The sequence below is a fragment of the Delphinus delphis genome, chromosome 17 (genome assembly GCF_949987515.2).
Source record: "Delphinus delphis chromosome 17, mDelDel1.2, whole genome shotgun sequence".
NCBI classification, from domain to species: Eukaryota; Metazoa; Chordata; class Mammalia; order Artiodactyla; family Delphinidae; genus Delphinus; species Delphinus delphis.
In genome coordinates this window covers 24,804,451-24,824,766 of record NC_082699.1, presented here as the reverse complement: position 1 = coordinate 24,824,766, position 20,316 = coordinate 24,804,451, and the positions used below count along the sequence as shown (strand labels likewise).

At 37.2% G+C, this 20,316-nt stretch overlaps 1 protein-coding gene across 3 annotated transcripts in view; it reads left to right on the top strand.

The window, feature by feature from the left end:
* The first annotated feature begins 508 nt into the window (after positions 1-508).
* SNX16 (sorting nexin 16) overlaps positions 509-20,316 on the top strand; it is a 36,562-nt gene continuing 16,754 nt past the window's right edge. Inside the window, exons 1-5 of one of the 3 annotated variants that reach the window (XM_059994830.1) lie at positions 509-1,111; positions 2,327-2,574; positions 2,662-2,801; positions 8,386-8,472; positions 15,696-15,844. In XM_059994830.1, coding sequence (XP_059850813.1) covers positions 2,427-2,574; positions 2,662-2,801; positions 8,386-8,472; positions 15,696-15,844 — 524 coding nt within the window. In that variant the 5' untranslated portion in view covers positions 509-1,111; positions 2,327-2,426. Of the gene's footprint in view, positions 1,112-2,326; positions 2,802-8,385; positions 8,473-15,695; positions 15,845-20,316 lie in introns of all 3 variants that reach the window. The other 2 variants (XM_059994827.1, XM_059994828.1) reach the window with 2 other exon arrangements.

Here is a 20,316-nt window from a genome sequence, read left to right as displayed (position 1 = left end):
ACGAATAGGCTGTAGCGGAGCATTCTATCTTCTCACTCAGAATCAACTGTCATCCCTTAAAGCGCTGTTAACTCTGGAAACTATTCTGTAACCTAGTAGAACAAGCCCAAACTGGTGATGACTACAAGTCCCATGATGCAGAGCAGAAGCCCGGGCCAATGTTGGCCGCAGTGCCTCCCGGGAATTGTAGTCTTCTCATCACCTGTTGGGCAAACTAGGGACCGTAGTCTCCATTTCTCAAAAGTTAATTTATAAAAATAAAGCTGTGGAAAAGAAGGTAAAATTCTTACCACAAAACTAGTTTCAACCTAGGTGCCAAAGACCCCTAGCCCCACAACTCCCGCCTGCGCCTCTGGGGGCCGGCGCACTTTGGCGTGACGTCACTTCCTGGAGTGGCGGCCCCGCCCAGCCCCGCCCTCCACCTAGCCGGGATCCTGCGCCCTGTGGCCCGGGCGGAGGCGGGCAGAGGCAGGGAGCAGCTGTTTTCTGGAAGGGGGGTCACGTGAGGCCTCTCGGTGTGGTGGGTGGAGACGGAAAGCTGCGGTTAAGGAGGGTCGGATTTAACCGTCCCAGGGAAGCGCGCCCGAGCTGGATCGCGGAGCGGACTAAGGTAGGGACCGGGCAGCGGGCGCTGTCCTGGGCGCTCGTACAGTGACACCTGCGCCCCCGCGGTTGGCTGGCGGCGGGCCGGCTCCCCAGGAGAGTGGGCGTACGCCGCAGGAGCTCCAGGCCAACCTCAGGCCACCGCCAACTCCACCCGGCGTCTGGGAGGCGCTGGCTGCGCACCGGGCGGCGGAGGCGGGACCGTCTTGGGGCCCCAAGGAGGTCCGGGAGCTGTGAGTCTTGCCATCCACCGAGCCGAAGACCCTTGGCCTGATCAGACACTCCTGGGGTCGAGCTAAGCCCGGGCTTCTGCACTTTGCTCTCGCCACCGACTTCTCTCGCCCACCGTGTTGCTCAGGCTCGGGACACTTCACCTGCCCTTGGTTTTCCAGAGTAGCACTGAGATGTTCGTCCTCAGAGCATGTCGATGCCAAGGCAAAAGTGGAGACACTCTTAATGAGCCCAGTACGTTTTTCTAACGTTTGGGTAGCGCTCACGTCTTTACAAGGTAAATGGCTGTATTGGTCTGAGCGCCCCCCACGCCAGCCCTTTGGCCTCAGGTATTCATTCGAATGGCTGGAGGCGGGGCGACCTTACAGGCGGTGAGGAGGTTGAGATTTCAGACTTTTATTTACTTCTTTTTGGGGAGGCCATCTGGCGGAACCGAGGAGCGGTGAATCAGCAGCTCAAGTTTCCTGAATCTTTGATGATGGGGAAGGTAGCCCAGAGCCACGTGCTGGGTTAAAAATTTTATTGCAGCATCTGTCAGAGTCTGAGCGGCTTGTTTCCTACCTTTCTCACCAGTAGGGTTGCGTAGATGTAATTGGATAGGCAGACCTCTTATGTGACATTTCCCTGGTCTGTAGTTATCTCCATTTCTTAGTTTATTAGTTAACAACTTAGTGGTAAAGCTTTTTTCTTCGTATCATTACGAAATTATTCTGAGGCAAGATAAACTCGTCCTTTTGACAACAGAGCTTACCGAGTATGAGTTTTGAAGATTTGTTACGTACCTGCACTTTATGGCGTAGCAGAATTAGTGATGATCTACAAACTGAAGAATATTTAAACTTTTATTCATTTAATCTTTTTGGACATAAGTTTAATGTTCTTTGGGGTTTATCTGATTAATGTAATTTGACTAAGTTTTTTTTAAAATCCATTTGATCCTGGGTTTAATAAATCGTTGCTTTAAGAACTGTTATTAATCTTACAAGGTGTCTAAGCTTCTGGCTCAGTATCATTACTCAGCGTAATTGTTCAGTTTCACTAATTAAATCAGAAGGAAATATGAATAATTCTTCTCCCTTTCTTTCCTTCCCTTTACCCTTCCCTCCCTGTACTGTATTTAGTAGTGTCAGGATCGTAAGCAGAGAATAAAGTTTCTGGACGGTCTTTATCACTTTTCCTCTTTGCAACTCATATAGATGAGATCAGGTTACAATGGTCGTTATAGAAATCCATCACGAAGAAATAAAGTGGGTAAAAAAGGATCAAGGTCAAGAAAAAGGGTGCAAATACTTCTGCTCTCCTTACCTTAAAAACGGGAGTTCTTAGAGATGACATTTTGGGATTAAAGGAAGAGGTTTGGGGCATGTTTTCATTCCAAATAAAGTAATAGAGTGTCACGAAATTAAAAGAAATGGATATGAGCATTTTGGGTTTTTTTGGATAATGCTCCCGATTAAAGACTAATCTTTCTATATGTTCTTCTCATTTTTAGGTAGTGAATTCCTAAGAAGAAAATAATGGATTGCATATTACTAGTTCTCTAATTGTTTGAACACAGAAGTGTGCAGGTTTGTTGCAAAAGCCAAAAGAAGATGGCAACTCCTTATGTCCCAGTTCCTATGCCAATAGGGAACTCTGCTTCCAGTTTTGCAACCAACAGAAACCAAAGAAGTTCTTCTTTTGGGAGTATCTCAACAAGCTCAAACTCTTCCAAAGGCCAGTTAGAAGACTCAAATATGGGTAATTTTAAACAGACAAGTGTACCTGATCAAATGGAAAGCACTTCATCTGTCTGTAGCAGTCCCCTCATTAGGACTAAATTTACAGGTGCAGATTCTTCCATTGAGTATTCTGCTAGACCAAGAGAAAGTGAAGAACAAAATCCTGAAACAGTGAATTTGGAAGATAGACCTTCTACACCTATTATCCTGGGTTATGAGGTGATGGAAGAAAGAGCTAAATTTACTGTGAGTATTGACTTCTGCGGTACTTCAGTAGAAGATGAAAAATTGATTAGCCTGTGTTCTAAACTTGTGTTAAGTGATGTTAGCCTATACTTGTAATTTCTTGAACATAAAATTCAAATGGTTTATACCCCTTAAGTTGTCATGCCGTAGTGAACTTTTGCTTTACTTGAACGAATTTTCACAAACCAGTCACAGCTGTGAAACTAGCACACAAATCAAGAACAGACCATTACAACAGTCCAAAAGCCTCCCCCCATGCTCTCTGTCAGTCAATACCCACTCTCCTATTAGCCTAGATTAATTTTGCCTATTTTTGTACTTTATGTAAGTGGAATTATGGAGTATGTACTCTTGGGTATGGTCTCTTCAGCATTATGTTTGTAAGATTCATCCTTGATTTTGCATGTAATTGTAGGCAGCTCATTTTTATTACTGATGCTATTCCTTTATGTGAATATACTACAGTTTATCCACTGTTTATCTACTGTTAAGGAGCATTTAGATAATTTCCAGTTTGGGACTCTTACAAATACTACTGCTGTGAACCTTTTAGTACTTGTCACTCAGTAAACACATGAACTCATTTCTTTTTGATAGCTCCCTAGGAGTAAAATTGTTGGATCATCTGCCCAGCTTTAGAAGATACTGATGAACAATGTACCAGAGTGGTTGTACTAAGTTATACTCCTTTAAGTAGTGTATGAGAGTTCCAGTTACTCCACATCTTCCCCACATGTGGTATTTTTCTGTCTTTTTCATTTTAGCTATTCTAGTGGGTAGAATGATACCATATTGTGGTTTTAATTTGCATTTAAGACTTTTTTTTGGGCCATTTGGATATTCTCTTCTGAAGTGTCTGTTTGAGACCTTTGTTCATTTTTCTTTTAGAAAGCCTTTTCCACTTTGATTTGTAGTTTTCTTTGCATTTTGGGCATAAGTCCTTTTTCAGAACGTGTATTGTGACTATCATCTCTCCCTCTGTGGTTTGCCTTTGTTAATGGTGCATTTGATAAACAAGAGTTCTTAGTTTTAATATAGTCCAGTATATTAAATTTCTTTTACACTTAGCACTTTTTAAAATCTGCCTCAGGCTTCCCTGGTGGCTCAGTGATTAGGAAAACGCCTGCCAGTGCTGGGGACACGGGTTCGAGCCCTGGTCCAGGAAGATCCCACATGCCGCAGAACAACTAAACCCGTGCACCACAACTACTGAGCCTGTGAGCCACAACTACTGAAGCCTGTGCACCTAGAGCCTGTGCTCCGCAAAAAGAGAAGCCACCACAATGAGAAGCCCGCACACCACAACGAAGAGTAGCCCCCACTCGCCACAACTAGGGAAAGCCCACACACAGCAGCGAAGACCCAACACAGCCAAAAATAAATAAATAAAATAAATAAATTTATTAAAAATAAATAAAATAAAATCTGCCTCCTCTTAGGTTAAAAATATGTTGTCCTATGTTTTCTTCTAAAAGCTTTATTGTTGAACCTTTCACAGTTAGTTCTGTAAACCATCTGGAATTGCTTTTTTGTCCATGGTGTGAGGTCAGGGTCAAGACACATTTTTTTTCTCCCTAAAGTCAAATTTTTACTGAAAAGACAACTCTTTCTCCTCTGCATTTACTCTGTTGCCTACGTCATAAGTCAGGTGACCATAAATGTATGGGTCTGATTCTGTGTTCCATTTTTCCCTGCTTTACCAATTCCACACTGTCTTGATTACTAAAGCCTGATGATAGTCTTGACATCTGGTAACTTAATTACTCTAGCTTTGCTGTTCCTCTTCAGGATTGTCTTGGCCCTTTGCATTGGGATTGTATTGAATCTATCTAGGGAGAACTGACATATTTACAGTACTAAGTCTTTGAATCTATGAACCTAAGCCATTTATTTAAGTCTTTAACATTCTTTTAATAATATTTTGTAGTTTTCAGGGCAGACGTCTTACATCTTTTGGTAAGATTTATTTCTGGGTATGGATGTCATTTGAGGTTCTTGACATAATGTTTTCTATTTGTTCTTTGCTAGTTTATATATTTTGGTCTCATATGTTATTATATATTTATGCATCCAGTGACCTTGCTAAATTAAATTCATTTATAAACTTATTCTTTCAAACTGTTAGTTTTTTCTCTTGGATTTTCTTGAAGTAATGATTTCCTATTTATTTCAACATTTCATGCTGTAAATTTATGATAGTATGGAAGGACCGTCAAAAAACAAGTACTGAAATAATTTATGAAGAGGCAGTCTTTAGAGTTCAAATATTGTAAGACTGATGATATGATGGGAAATCTGCATGGACCTGACTTTTTTGCGAGTGATTTTTTGGAAATTATAATAAATTGGTGGCTCGTTTCCTTACATTGACCTACCTTCCATACGAAGGAAGGAGCATTCATTGAGGTGACATGTGTGAAAAGTTCATAGGCAAATTGAAGGCAGTGATATATAAATATAAACTCTTTCAAGACAATACAGAGGAAGAAATAAGTGGCAAATATGAAATTAGTCATAGTCGTTTATTTGTTAATTTGACATTTTTGGAGTACCTGTTATGTGCCAGGCCCTCTTCCAGGTAATGTTGGGACAGCAACTCGACTGAGTGAATGAAAGATAGATAAGTATTTTTTTTTTTTTTAATGCTAGTATGTCACATGGTGACAAGTGCTATAGGGAGGAATAAAAGAGGGGAAGGAAATGGAGAGTTTCTTGAAACTGGAGTTGCAATTTAAATAGCGTTGTCAGTCATGGCCTCACAGAAAAGATGTTAGTACTAAAATGTTAGTGTGGGAATATCTGGGGGGAAAGCTTTCCAGACAGGTGGCATAACTGCCAAGACCCTTGTGGCTGACAGGAGAATAAGCGATGGGAAGAGATGTACGAACTGAGGTAACAAGTAAAGGCAGGCGAGTGTGACACCCAGATCAAGTAGAGTACCTAGCCTTTATAAGGCCTTTAGATTTTACTCTGCATGAGATGGGAATCTTGAAAATGTTTTAAAAGGAAAAGTCAGATGATCTGACTTAATTTTTTTAAAGGCTCGCATGAGCCTTTAAAATTGGCTGCTGAATTGAGATTAGATTTTTGTGGGGGAAGATTAGAGGCAGGAGGCGGTTAGGTTCCTGCAGTAATCCGTGGGAGACATGATGGTGCCATGGACCAGGTGGTGGAAGAGGTCCTAAGAAGTGATCAGATTCTGGATATATTTTGAAGGTAGAGCCTTGGGACGTGGTAGATGGAGAAATCAAAGGTGATCCCGAAGTTTTTGGTCCAAACAATGTGAAGAATAGAGTTGCCATTTAACTAGATGGCAAATCTTGAGGGGAAGATCAGGATTTGTTTTGGGAAGTGCTAGGTTTGAGATGTTTGTTAGACATCAAAATGGAGATGTCAGGTATGTGTATGTGCATGTGAGTGTGTACACACATATATGTATTTTATATCTCTATATATATATTCGGTATTATGTTTAGGGTAGAAGTCTAAGCTGGAGTTACAAGCTTGGGAGTCTTAGGCTTGTAAAATAATTTTACCTTGGTATATTTCTTTAAATTGATCTCTTAACTGAAGAAAGTATTAGGACAAACTGGCAAGATCTTATATAGAGAGTGTCAAGCCTTTGAAAAGTGATTAAAAACAAAAAGTGACTAGGAGGGGTGGTGAGTCGGATCGGGAAAGAGTCATGAGGTGGACTTCTTTGGTAATGTTTTGTTTCTTGCTCTTGGTACTAGTTACATGGTGTGTGTACTCTGTGAAAATTCATTAAGTTATATACTTAAGATTTTGGCACTTTTCTGTATGTATCTTATGATTAGTGTATGCATCTACATTTGTTGTTGTTTACTTAAAACAGGGAGTACATAACAAGATAGACAGTACAAAGTAGTATATACTAAGTTTCAAATAAAGAGTAGAGACAATAACTGCTGTTAGAACATAGAGGAGGCAATGATCAATACTGTCCATAAAGTTTTCATTGAAAGCACTACTTAAACAAGTAGAAAAGTAGGAGAGCTTTCTAGAAAAGATAAAATGAAAACCTCTTTGTTTTTCCTAGAGAAACAGGAGTGTTTAGGGACCACTGCAAAGAGTGGCTGTTAGAAAAGGGCTCATTTTTTAAAACAGGAAAATAAAGTTGGCATGTATTATGTATAGATAAACCTAATTATCATATGAAGTTGACTTGTATCATGCATCAGTTATTCATAGTCAAAAGTTTTGAAGTCAATTTAAATTAGTAACTCCTAAAAAGAATGTTTTCTTTGTATCCCCTTCGTGACTATTTTACATCAGGGCTGTCTGGAGACTTTACAGGGTATCCAAATAATTTTCTTCCTCACCTTTAAATGTAATAAAGATAAATTACTTATGTTTTACTTCAAAACAAAGGGATTCATCCTTACCCTTGCTGACTCCCTTCAAAGCTGAAAAAGAAGTCTGTAAGGGAGAAAAATCAAATGGTAAGGATGATCTGCAGTCCCTAAATAATGAATTGTCTCTATATCATCCAATAGGATTATGATATGAGTCATATTTGTAATTTAATACTTCCTAGTAGCCATGTTAAGAAAAAGTAAAAAGAAACTGGTGAAATTATATTTAATAATGTATTTTGTTTAACCTAATACACTTAAAATATAATTTCAACATGTAACCAGTATATAATCATTTGAATGACATATTTTTACATCTTTTTTCATACTAAGTCTTTGAAATCTGGTCTGTATTACACTCACAGTACATGTCAATTTGGACTAGTCACATTTTGAGTGTTCTATAGCCACATGTGGTTAGAGTGGAGTTCTAGAGCTATAATTGAAAGTTACTGCACAGCAGACTTTAAGAAAAAAAGTTAATCCTTTTAAGAGAGTTTCACTCATTCGATAGATAGTTACTGAGTACTTTTCATATGTCATGTATATAGTTTAGCTCAAAACACTGTACCGAAAACTACCAGATGTTTCTCTGAGATTCTGTTATAAGTAGTACTTCCAAAATTATACTTATGAAAAATAGGATCTAGCTTTTTCTTATATGCTTTTTAAAATATTGACTTGCTTCAACCAAGTTTTTCTATTCAATAACCTAGATAATTGTACATAATTATATAAATGTAAACTTTAATATGGGTATTTTTTACCTTGTATTTTCAGCTTTGAAGATTAAAACATCATCTAATTTATTTGAAAACTTTGCTTGGCAGTTACTGAATTTAAAAATTAAGTTGACTGTATAAGAAGATTTTTCAAAGTTTTTTCAAGCATGATTGATTCTTTTATTCATTTTAGAATATATTAGCATAAAATATATTTTGAAGGCTGATAAGTTTATTTATTATTAGTGTTCAGCAAAAAAGCATTTTGCCTCAAATATGTCAGTCATGTTTCTTAAGAAAAAATCTTGCTTTTGGTACCTACATTAGATTATTTGAACATTTGATGGTCTTTATTTCTGATATTTTTTACATATTGTTATGATCTGGGTTGTCAAATAAAAGTTTTTAAATTATTTGGTTTGAATTTTTAAATATTTTTACATAAATATATTTTAAAACTCTCTGTTTCTCACTCTATCTGCATAGGTATATAAAATACTAGTAAAGAAGAGTCCAGAAGAAAGCTGGGTAGTTTTTAGAAGATACACTGACTTCTCTAGGCTTAATGATAAAGTAAGTACTTTAATAAATCTAAAACTGACTTTTCAGTTTTCAATTATTATCTGTTCCTGGAGTTCTGTTATATTTGTGTTTTTTCTTCCTTGTTAATTATTTGAGCGAAGTCAAGTCTTTGCTATTTCCAAATAAAATTGACTGTTTCATTTAACTGTAATAGTTCAAAGTCCCATCCCTACACATAACTTCCTTTTATTGGAAACAAAAAATTATTTTTAATATTAAAAATGTGAAAACCTTAACATTGGCAACAGAGATATGTGATTATTTATATAATCTTGTGAGTTTGAAAAGATGTATATGTATAATAAGATCCCCTAAATCATATGACTACAAAAGAACAAGAAAGAAAAATTTAGCACATTGTGTTAGGTTTCTATTGCTGTATAACAAATTATCACAAACTGTGGCTTAAAACTTACCTGTTCATTATCTAGAGATTTGGAGTGCTCAGCTGGGTTTGCTGCTTAAGATCAAACAAGGTCAAAATCAAGCTGTTGGCTTGACTGGCCTCTTACCTGGAGGGTCTGGAAAAGGATCAGCTTCCAGTGTCATTCTGGTTGTTGGCAGAGTTTGGTTTCTCGTGGTTGTGAGACCAAGGTCCCTGTTTCCTTGCTAGTTGTCAGCCAAAAGTTGTTCTTGGCTCATAAAGACTGTTCTTCAGCCCTTGCACATGGCCCTTCCATCTTCAAAGTCAGGAAGAGATGGTCAAGTCCCTCTTGTGCTTTGAATATCTCTGACTTTGTCGTCTGTCACCAGCCAGGAAGAAACTTTTACCCTTATAGAACTCGTGATAAGGTTAGGCGCACCTAGATAATTTTCCTATCTTAAGGTCAACTGAATAGTAACCTTAATTGCATCTACAGAATCTTTTCCTGTGTAAAAACAAAACACAGAGGCAACACCAAGGGCAAAGGTCATAGGGCCATCTAGAATTCTGCCCACTGCACGTGTGAAATAGACAAAGACGATAATAATAAACCTCAGTATATTAAGTACCCTTAAAAATAAGTAGCAGAAAAAAATAGAAAATTCAGCAAATGATATGAATGGGGTAATCCACAGAAGAAATATAAATGACCAATAAATTACTATCACAAGTACTCCAAGAAAAGAAAATTAAACAATTTTTCAAGTTGACAGGCTTTAAATGGTATTATCCATTGTTGGAAACATGAGTCTTCCTAGAGGACACCCTAAAGCTGAGCATAATTTTGACACAATCACATTTCTGGGATTTATCCTATATAATAAATTATGGATATGAGCAAGATTTAGCCCTAAGGATACTTATCATGATGCTTTATGTATTGTTGTTTTCTTTGTTCATGTTTTATTTTGTTTTTAATAGTTAAAAAATTAGAACCAACCTAAATTTCCAACACTAGGGAATTCACTGAGTTAATTGCAGTAAGAGTTCAGTAGAAAAACAGCAGCTGAGGCGTTCACAGAGCTGGAGAGAAATCAGGTGGGGCAGGTGGGGGTAATTGGTATTTAAGAAACCAAGAGAAAGAGCATTTTTCCAAAAGAAGCAAGTGATTTATGATACTTCTGAGAGGCCAAGTAAGCTGAACTTGGATCACAAATTATTCCCTAATTTTGACATATGTTTAGTAGAGGAATCTTTACTGGTCCTATTCTTTCCCATCTGCCACCTCCCCCCACCTTCTTCCTGGACACTCAGAACTTCTCAAGTTGGTATATTCTTAAAATGTTTGGTGGTGGGAAACTCCATTTATGTGACTTTGCAACTGCCCAGATGCCAAAAAGTTTCTACCATTTCTGAAAACCTCAGTTTGAATGAAAAGATAAAATATAAAATGCTAAACTATTTTAGCCTTAATTAAGGTATTGTTAAGATGACTTTTTGCAACATGTCAAAATACTTAAAAGTATTATTTCTAATATATTTCTACCATTATATGTAAATTTTATTTTCTATTTCTGAGTTCTTCTTATATTCACGATTTTAAAACCTGTAATTCTTTACTTCTGTTTATTTTTTTTAATGATTAAATAAACAAGAAGACCAAAGTAATTCATGAGGTTACCAGATACTAAAGTGGAATTCTTAGCTTTCTTATGAAATTGTTATAATTTTTGTTCATACAGTTTCTAATAGTTTCAATTTTGAGCTATTTCATCCTTTATGACTTCTTATTTTTCTTTTCAGGACTCAACTATTATTTAGTGTTTACGTCCCTTGGTCTCTCTAGATTCATCTTTATTGCCAAAATATTCATCTTAGGCAAGCTGAGATTTAGATAGCTCTTAAGCTTTTGAAGAAAGATGTTAGTAGAAGTTTAATTTAAATCTAGTAAATATCTCCTTGATACTCTGAGTTGGGCACTTAAAATTGATAAGTGTCTGTGTCAGTCTTCTAGGTACCAGAAAGAGCTCCACCCATCACCTGATTTTACTGGCAAGAATCAAAAATGTGTGTCAAGCACCAGCAGCCACACAGTTTAAATGGTAGTTATTATTTCTGTAATTGTTAAAAATAAAGTAACATCTTAGGATCTTTCATTTTATAAAACCAATCATGAAGTATTTGTGAAATGAGAGTTCAGCACTGTGCTAGGAATTTGGTATTATATAGAAACTATATAGATCTGATTCTAACGTTGAAGAGTTTATGTTTTCCATTTATCTATACTAGGAGGAAAAAAATAGTCAATTGACAATATGAAAATTATTTAACATAGTTAAAATAACACTGTTTAGGAAGAAAATTTTCTATAGAACGCTAGTCTTTTTTTTATTCCTCTTTTTTTAATCTCCTGGGTTATAATCTGGCTTCAGCTTCTCTAGGAGTTTTTAAGAGCCTCTTCTGGGAAAGTCAGAGGGCAAAGTCATGAGCAAGATCTGGAACACATAGAGCTTTTCAGAGTTGAGGCATCTGGCAGGGTTGTAGGGCAGGCTGGTGATGAATAATTTGCAGAAATATGGCCATGAGAGTAGGGTTTTCTCTATATTTTACTTAAAAGCTCGCTATTTTCTACTTCCAGGTTGCAGAGTAGGTCAAAGCTGAGTATTTCTGTGAGGTAAAATGATTATTCTCAGTTGGTTCCACACAGCAGAGCATAGGCAGGGAGCAGAACCATTATCAGCTCACTGTCAAGCCAAGCTCATATGAAAATCTGGGCTAAGCTCAGCCAAGTATTTGATCCTCTCATTAAAAAGAAATTCAGTGGTAATCCTCAACATGTCTGTCTCTTGGGTCACACTGTCCTGAACTGTCCTGAACTGATTGACATCAGGCAGTTCATAAGTAGTGTCCTAAGTTCGCCTTTTACTGTCTTTCTGGGGATTTTTTTCACTTTTTTCTTTTGTTGGACTTTATTTCCTTTATCTCATGTCTTCTTTCTTGAATTACTCTTTCCTTTTAGTAGAACTAATCCCCTAGTAGCTTCTTGAGGAAGATTACATGGGAAGTGACGTCTTTCAGACCCCACATGTCTCTAAATATTCTCATGCAGTTTTCATACTTGATTGAAATGTGGACTAGGTATAGAATTATAGATTGGAATTTTTTTTTCCAGAATTTTGAAGACATTAAGCTATTTTCATCTCGCTTTTAGTGTTGAGTATTACCCTTGAGAAGCCCAAAGCTATTCTTGCTCCTGATCATTTGTATGTCACCTGTTTTTTTCTTCTTTGGAAGTCTGTTGAATCTTCTCTGTGTAATTAATCTGAAATTTCACAGTGACTTTTTGTAAAGTTCTTTTCTTCTATTATCTTGTACACTCTGTGGGCATGTGGTTCAGATCAGAAAAATGATTTTGAACTGCTTTATTAATGAATTCCTCCCTTCCGTGTTGTCAGTTCCCTCTTTCTGTAACCTTTCTTGTAAAACAGGCATTTGGGCTGGTTCCAGATCTTTTCCTCCCCTTTCTTTAGTACCTTTTTCTTTTTTTGCTATTTTGAAGGAGATTTCCTTATTTCTTTCTAAAACAACCTTTTTGTTCTCTGAATGTCCCTGTTTTTGGTCATTTTATTTTTATTTCTTGAATGTAGTATCTTAATCCATTGAGTTTATTAGTGATTGTTTTTATTTGTATTTTTATTATTTTATGGTTTTTTTCTCCTTGTGTTGTTTGTGTTCTCTGAGTTACTTTTTTTCTGTTTGTCTTTGTCTTCCATGTTAAGTGATAGTGTGTAGTAATTCTTTCTGGTTGTCTAGTCATGATTAAAAGTTGGATACTAAAAGCTGATTGGAATCTCTTACTCCATGGGTGAGGCTTATGTTGACTTTAAGACTCACTGTGTAATGGGGAAGGTGGGCTGTGTTGGAGAACTTCTGATGTCAGGATCTTAACGTCTTTCCTGTCGGATTGATCAGACTCTCCAGAGAAGTGTTTTCCAATCTCCGGCCTTGTGCTGCCAGTTTGTGAGCAATTTGAGGTCTCTGTAAGTATAAACCTGGTATAAATTTTTCTGCACTTTGGGTTTTCTTCACTCTCCTGAGTCAATTGCTACTCTCCTCTCTACTTTTTGGTTTCCAGTATGTTGTTTTATGTTTTTTTTTTTTTCCTCTTTACTGTAGTTTTAGCAGGGCTGCAGAAAGAGAGAATTAGATGAGTGTACTCAGTTCTCCAACTTAATCCAAAAATTCTGTGCATTACTTTTTTAAAGGCTTTTTATGGAAACATCAAATGCCTATTATGATGTCATTTCACAGGAAATCTATTAATGTTTAATTTAATGAAATATAAAAACTAGCCTTGGGCTTCCCTGGTGGCGCAGTGGTTGAGAGTCCGCCTGCCGATGCAGGGGACATGGGTTCGTGCCCCGGTCTGGGAAGATCCCACATGCCGTGGAGCGGCTGGGCCCGTGAGCCATGGCCGCTGAGCCTGCGCGTCCAGAGCCTGTGCTCTGCAACTGGAGAGGCCACAACAGTGAGAGGCCCACGTACCGCAAAAAAAAAAAAAAAACCTAGCCTTTACTAAAGTTATTTCAAGCTAATGTATAGTTCCCAAATTGTCCTTTGTTCAAAATAAAGTTATTGAGTAAGCACTCATAATATAAACACTTTGTGAGGGCTCAATTGTGGAACAACTCACTCTTTTCTGAGGATTATTTTTTTAGGGGAAAAAAACCTAACCATGCATGTGGACATATGTGACATTTAAATTTTAAAGCTTGAAATTAATAAAAAAGACTATTTTTATTTTCTCCTTATGGCTTTTATTACTTGCATTGCATACACAGTAAACGACCAGACTCCAAGGCCAAAATTATCTGTTTACATCTTGAAATCAAATCAGGGTTTTCAGGATAGAAATATAGACAGAATTTTTGTTTTATATTTTTATTTCGCATTTTACCCTGTGAATTTTCTCTTTTGCTAGTCTTTTCTCTTACATTGTGATATTTTGTCTTATATATAAGTATAGAAATTTGAACAGTACATGATTTCATCTCATTCATTTATTGAACATAGATTGTTGGCTGCTTGTAATGTAGCAGGCATTATACTAAACATTGGGGGTGCAACTATGAATAAGACAGTCATTGCAATGTAAAATGATTCTAAGTCTTAGCTGTACTTTGGACTTCCCCGGAAAACTTTTTAAAATTACAATGCCCAGGCCATATCCCAACTAATTAAATGCAAATATATCAGAGATAGGACACAGTCATTAATACAAGATCCTCATTAATTATCCTCAGAAAAGAGGGAGCTGTTCTACAATAGAGCCCTCACAAAGTGTCTGTATTATGAGTTCTTACTCAAAGTTCCTTGGGTGATTCCAATGTGCAACCAAGGTTTAGAAGACTGGTCTGGTAGAAGAGTCCCAAATTAAATAAACGTTACTTAATTTACATCGTGATAAATGTCATTTAAAAAACAAATTAATGATTTGAGAATGTGTGGCAGATTGTCTTTTCTAAAAATGTATGCAGCAATACTCTCAGTCCCATATGCTCTTCCAGAATCTCGCCGCTGACTGTCAAGAAGTAGAATCTGTTTCCTCTCCCCCTTGAACGTGGGTGAGCTTGTGACTGATCTAACCAATAGAGGACAGTGGAACTGATGCTGTAGAATGATGAGGCTAGATCATAAGAAGCATACAGCTTCATCCTGGCTTTCTCTCTTGGGATGCTCCCCTTTGAAACCCAGACTTTATGCTGTGAGAAAGTCCAAGATACATGGAGAGGCCATGTTAGGCTTGTGACTGACAGCCCCAGCTAATGTCTCAGCCAACAAGCAGCATGATCCAGTATAAATATGTGGGAACGAACTTCAGTGGCTTCCAGTTCCCAGCTTCAAGTTTCCAGCTGAGGTTCTAACTCATTGTGACAAAACAACCCATCCTCACCATTCCCTGTACGAGTTACCAGCCCACAGAGTCCGTGGCCTAATAAATGGTTATTTTACACCACTGAGTTTTGAGGTAACTTGTTATCCAGTTATAGTCACTTGATCAGAGTGTATAAAGGGAAATCTAACCTAGCTTAAAAGGTGGAAAAGTCTTTCCTAAGAAAGTAAAATTTAAGCCAAATATGCAAAATTGATCATAAGCCAAAATGTAAAAGCTAAGACTATAAACATCTTAGGAAAAAACGGGGAAGAAAATTTTTGTAACCTTGGAGTGAGCAACGATTTCTTAGATAGTATCTAAAAAAACATAAACCATAAAAGAGAAGTGGATGAATTAGGTAACATTAAATTTTTTTAAATGTGCTCTGTTAAGACGGTTAACATGAAAAATCAAGCCACAGTCTGGGAGAATATATTTGTCATACATCTATCTGACAGAGGTCTTCTATCTAGAGTATATAAAGAACTCTGACAACTTAAAAGACAAGTAACCCAGTTTTTTTAAAGCAGAGGGTTCAGAAGATTTAAATAGATAATTCACCAAAGAAGATATGCAGATCCAAGCACGTGAGAAGATACTTAACACCATTTGTCAAGAGAGGAATGTAAATTAAAGCCACAATGAAATACTACTACACACCCACTGGAATGGCTGACATTAAAAAGACAGGCAGTGCCACGTGTTAGCAGGGACAGGGAGCAACTGTAACTCCTATGCATACACAACTGGTAGAAATCAAGAAATAAAACAACCAAGGCATAAAAAGCATAGCTGAATTTAATTCTTTTATTGTAAGCTTGTTATGTGAATAGTTTCACATAGTCAACAGGATAGATGTTGTAGAATTCATATAATTTAGTTGAACATTGTATCTTCTTTTTTCTTCTTTTTCAGTTAAAAGAGATGTTTCCAGGCTTTCGATTAGCACTTCCACCAAAACGCTGGTTTAAAGATAATTACAATGCCGACTTTTTAGAAGATAGACAATTAGGATTACAAGCATTTCTTCAAAATTTAGTAGCTCACAAGGACATTGCTAACTGGTATGTAACAAATTAAATAACAGATTATAAATGCATTCCAATAATTGGTTTAAATTAAAGAATAAATCTAGGACCATATATATTCAAGCACAGAAATATAAGGTAGGCGTGTTTATCTCTATTAAAGCACTAACTGTAATTTTCTTGCCTTTTTTCAGCAAGGACATTATTTGGTGTTTGATTTATAGTAACACCTCCAAAAAGTCAGCAAAGTTGAAAATTCAGTGTGCCATATATTCAAACCACCCAGCTATAAACTTGATTTTAGAATTTTAGTAATAATTTAAACAGAGTGGCTCACATACTGGTAGATTTTTAGTTAAATAACACCATATAATTTTGATGATAATATTTATATGTCTCCAAAGTAATGCAAAAATATGAAAATTGTGAAGTCAGGTTAATTTATACAGAGGGTAAAGTGAAAATACCAGAAATCATTATAAAGGGAAAGAAAGAACCTATATGGGGTTTTTGTATCTGAATATATTTACAAGAAAATTGCTATATGATTTAATATCATCTGGGTATTTAATTTTGGAACTTACATTATCAGATAAATTAGAACCATTTTGAAAAAAATTACAGAGCATTTATAAAGAAGCAATAGCATATTCTATGGACACCTGTGTCTTTAACTATCTTTAGCAATTTTTCACATAAGAATGGAAAACAAATAAGAAAACTGCCCTTACTTTTTTCACCCTTTTTTCTTAGTCTTTCTTTTATGTATATCCCCATATATTACACATGTACTATGCATATACATCTTGCTTCTTTTTTTTTTAAATTTAATTTTATTTTTTTATACAGCAGGTTCTTATTAGTTACCCATTTTATACCTATTAGTGTATACATGTCAATCTCAATCTCCCAATTCATCCCACTACCACCACCCGCCCCCCGCCAGTTTCCCCCTTGGTGTCCCTACATTTGTTCTCTACATCTGTGTCTATTTCTGCCCTGCAAACCGTTTCATCAGTACCATTTTTCTAGGTTCCACATATATGCATTAATATTCGATATTTGTTTTTCTCTTTCTGACTTATTTCACTCTGTATGACAGTCTCTGGATCCATCCATATCTCTACAAATGACCCAATTTTGTTCCTTTTTATGGCTGAGTAATATTCCATTGTATATATGAACCACATCTTCTTTATCCATTCATCTGTCAATGATCATTTAGGTTGCTTCCATGTCCTGGCTATTGTAAATAGTGCTGCAATGAACATTGGGGTGCATGTGTCTTTTTGAATTATGGTTTTCTCTGGGTATATGCCCAGTAGTGGGATTGCTGGGTCATATGGTAATTCTATTTTTAGATTTTTAAGGAACCTCCATACTCTTCTCCGTAGTGTCTGTATCAGTTTACATTCCCACCAACAGTGCAGGAGGGTTCCCTTTTCTCCACACCCTCTCCAGCTTTTGTTTTTTGTAGATTTTCTGATGATGCCCATTCTAACTGGTCTGAGGTGATACCTCACTGTAGTTTTGTTTTGCATTTCTCTAATAATTAGTGATGTTGAGCAGCTTTTCGTGTGCCTCTTGGCCATCTGTATGTTTTCTTTGGAGAAATGTCTATTTAGGTCTTCTGCCCATTTTTTGATTGGGTTGTTTGTTTTTCTTAATTTTGAGCTGCATGAGCTGTTTATATATTTTGAAGATTAATCCTTTGTCTGTTGATTCATTTGCAAATATTTTCTCCCATTCTGTGGGTTGTTTTTTCGTCTTGTTTATGGTTTCCTTGGCTGTGCAAAAGCTTTGAAGTTTCATTAGGTCCCATTTGTTTATTTTTGTTTTTATTTCCATTACTCTAGGAGGTGGGTCAAAAAAGATATTGGTGTGATTTATGTCAAAGAGTGTTCTTCCTGTGTTTTCCTCTAAGAGTTTTATAGTGTCTGGTCTTACATTTAGGTCTCTAATCCATTTTGAGTTTATTTTTGTGTATGGTGTTAGGGAGTGTTCTGATTTCATTCTCTTACATGTAGCTGTCCAATTTTCCCAGCATCACTTTTTTTTTTTTTTTTTTTGCGATACACGGGCCTCTCACTGTCGTGGCCTCTCCCGTTGCGGAGCACAGTCTCCGGACGCGGAGGCTCAACGGCCATGGCTCACAGGCCCAGCCGCTCCACAGCATGTGGGATCTTCCTGGACCGGGGCACGAACCCGCGTCCCCTGCATCGGCGGGCAGACTCTCAAACACTGCACCACCAGGGAAGCCCCCAGCACCACTTTTTGAAGAGACTGTCTTTTCTCCATTGTATATCCTTGCCTCCTTTGTCACAGATTAGTTGATCATAGGTGCGTGGGTTTATCTCTGGGCTTTCTATCCTGTTCCATTGATCTATTTCTGTTTTTGTGCCAGTACCATATTGTCTTGATTACTGTAGCTTTGTAATATAGTCTGAAATCAGGAAGTCTGATTCCTCCAGCTCCATTTTTTTCCCTCAAGACTGCTTTGGCTGTTCGGGGTCTTTTGGGTCTCCATACAAATTTTAAGATTTTTTGTTCTAGTTCTGTAAAAAATGCCATTGGTAATTTGATAGAGATTGCATTGAGTCTGTAGATTGCTTTGGGTAGTATAGTCATTTTCACAATATTGATTCTTCCAGTCCAAGAACATGGTATATCTCTCCCTCTGTTTGTATCATCTTTAATTTCTTTCAGCAGTGTCTTATAATTTTCTGCATACAGAAAATTGTCTTTTGTCTCCCTAGGTAGGTTTATTCTTAGGTATTTTATTCTTTTTGTTGCAATGGTAAATGGGAGTGTTTCCATAATTTCTTTCAGATTTTTCATCATTAGTGTATAGAAATGCAAGAGATTTCTGTACATTAATTTTGTATCCTGCAACTTTACCAAATTCATCGATTAGCTCTAGTAGTTTTCTGGTAGCATCTTTAGGATTCTTTATGTATAGTATCATATCATCTGCAAACAGTGACAGTTTTACTTCTTCTTTTCCAATTTGCTTTTACATCTTGCTTCTTAATGTGTGCTAAGCTTAGTGACTGCTTAAGATCTCTGCCCATCCCCCCTCACTTTCCTCTAATAAAGGAACTATAAGCCAGACCCCTTTCTCATCTCCAGATTCACATCTGCAGTTGCCTCCTTGACATCTCCTTCAGACAAACCTCAAACCTAGGAAAGACTTCAGTGCTTACTCTCTGACCTTTCCCCCAGTATTCAGCATCATCCTCTACCTAAAACCCACAAGTCATCTGGACACATCCCTGCCTTTATACTTTAAACACTCCTCGAATCTCTCTACTTTTCTCCATTCCTGCCATCGCCACCTAGTCTAGCAGTTTTCTCTCACTTTAGTTACTCCTTTCCCATCACTTATCTTCCTCATCGACTTTTATTTCTATAGCCCATTGGAGCCACAGTGATCTTTTGTAATGCAGTTTAAGTCATCCTTTCTGGTCCCTGACCATCTGCTTGTCTTTCCAACTTCATGTTTTGTTATTCCTCCCTGCCCCCATTCTCTGTACATCAGCCATCTTGGTCTTGTAATTTTTCGAAGTCGCCTGCTCCTTTGTCCCTTAGGACCTTTCAATATGCTATTCCCTAGAAAGGCAACATTTCACACTACTACCCTTGCTCCCCCAGCCCTGGCCTAAAAGTCACGTTTCAACAGAGACTTTTAGGTAACTGGCTCTCTGGACCAACCCCTCACCTACCACCACCACCAAAAACTAGGTCAGGTCTTTCTCAAAGTATCTTCTCTTCTGGTTCTGAAAGTCAGCTCCTAATGCCCTAAGACACCCATTGCATGTAATGAATTAACTTCTCATTACATACTTCTAGGATGCTACTAGCTATGTACCAGTCTTAAGAGAATGAGAAAATAGTCACTCACATCATTGTCAGCAGGGTTTAATCCTGTCATGGAATCCCAGCTGAGAAAGGCTGCTTTGTACTTTACTTATACAACATCTCAGTTTGTAACTATTTCTGTGATTATTTGATTGTGTTCTCCTACCAGGCTGTAAGGTGCATGCATAGTAGTAGGTCATGTGGCTGGTTTACCCACCATTCAGTGTGCAGTGCTTAGCACAATGCAACACAGAGTCCATGCTCGATAAGTACTTGTTGAATGAATGGCAGAGCTGTTGATATTTGCTGTTGTACTATTTATAAGAAAAAGAGACTGAAACAAATATGACAAAACTTAGCAACTGTGTGTTCCAGCCTAGATGGTGGGAAGGTGGATGCTCCCTACTTTTCTATAATTTTTTACATTTCTCCAAAGAAAAAAAAAAAGGTTAGTGTTAATTCAGATACACAAAGCAGGAATAGAAACCAACAATATCTAAAATCATAGAGAAAGCCTTTGAAGAAAATATATTTTATACCATACCATAAAAGAAGACTTTTACAGCTAAGAAGTCAAAACATCATATCCCCTTTCTCTTATTCCTTATTCAGTAAACCTTTATGTCTCTGTATTGCAAATATGGTAAATT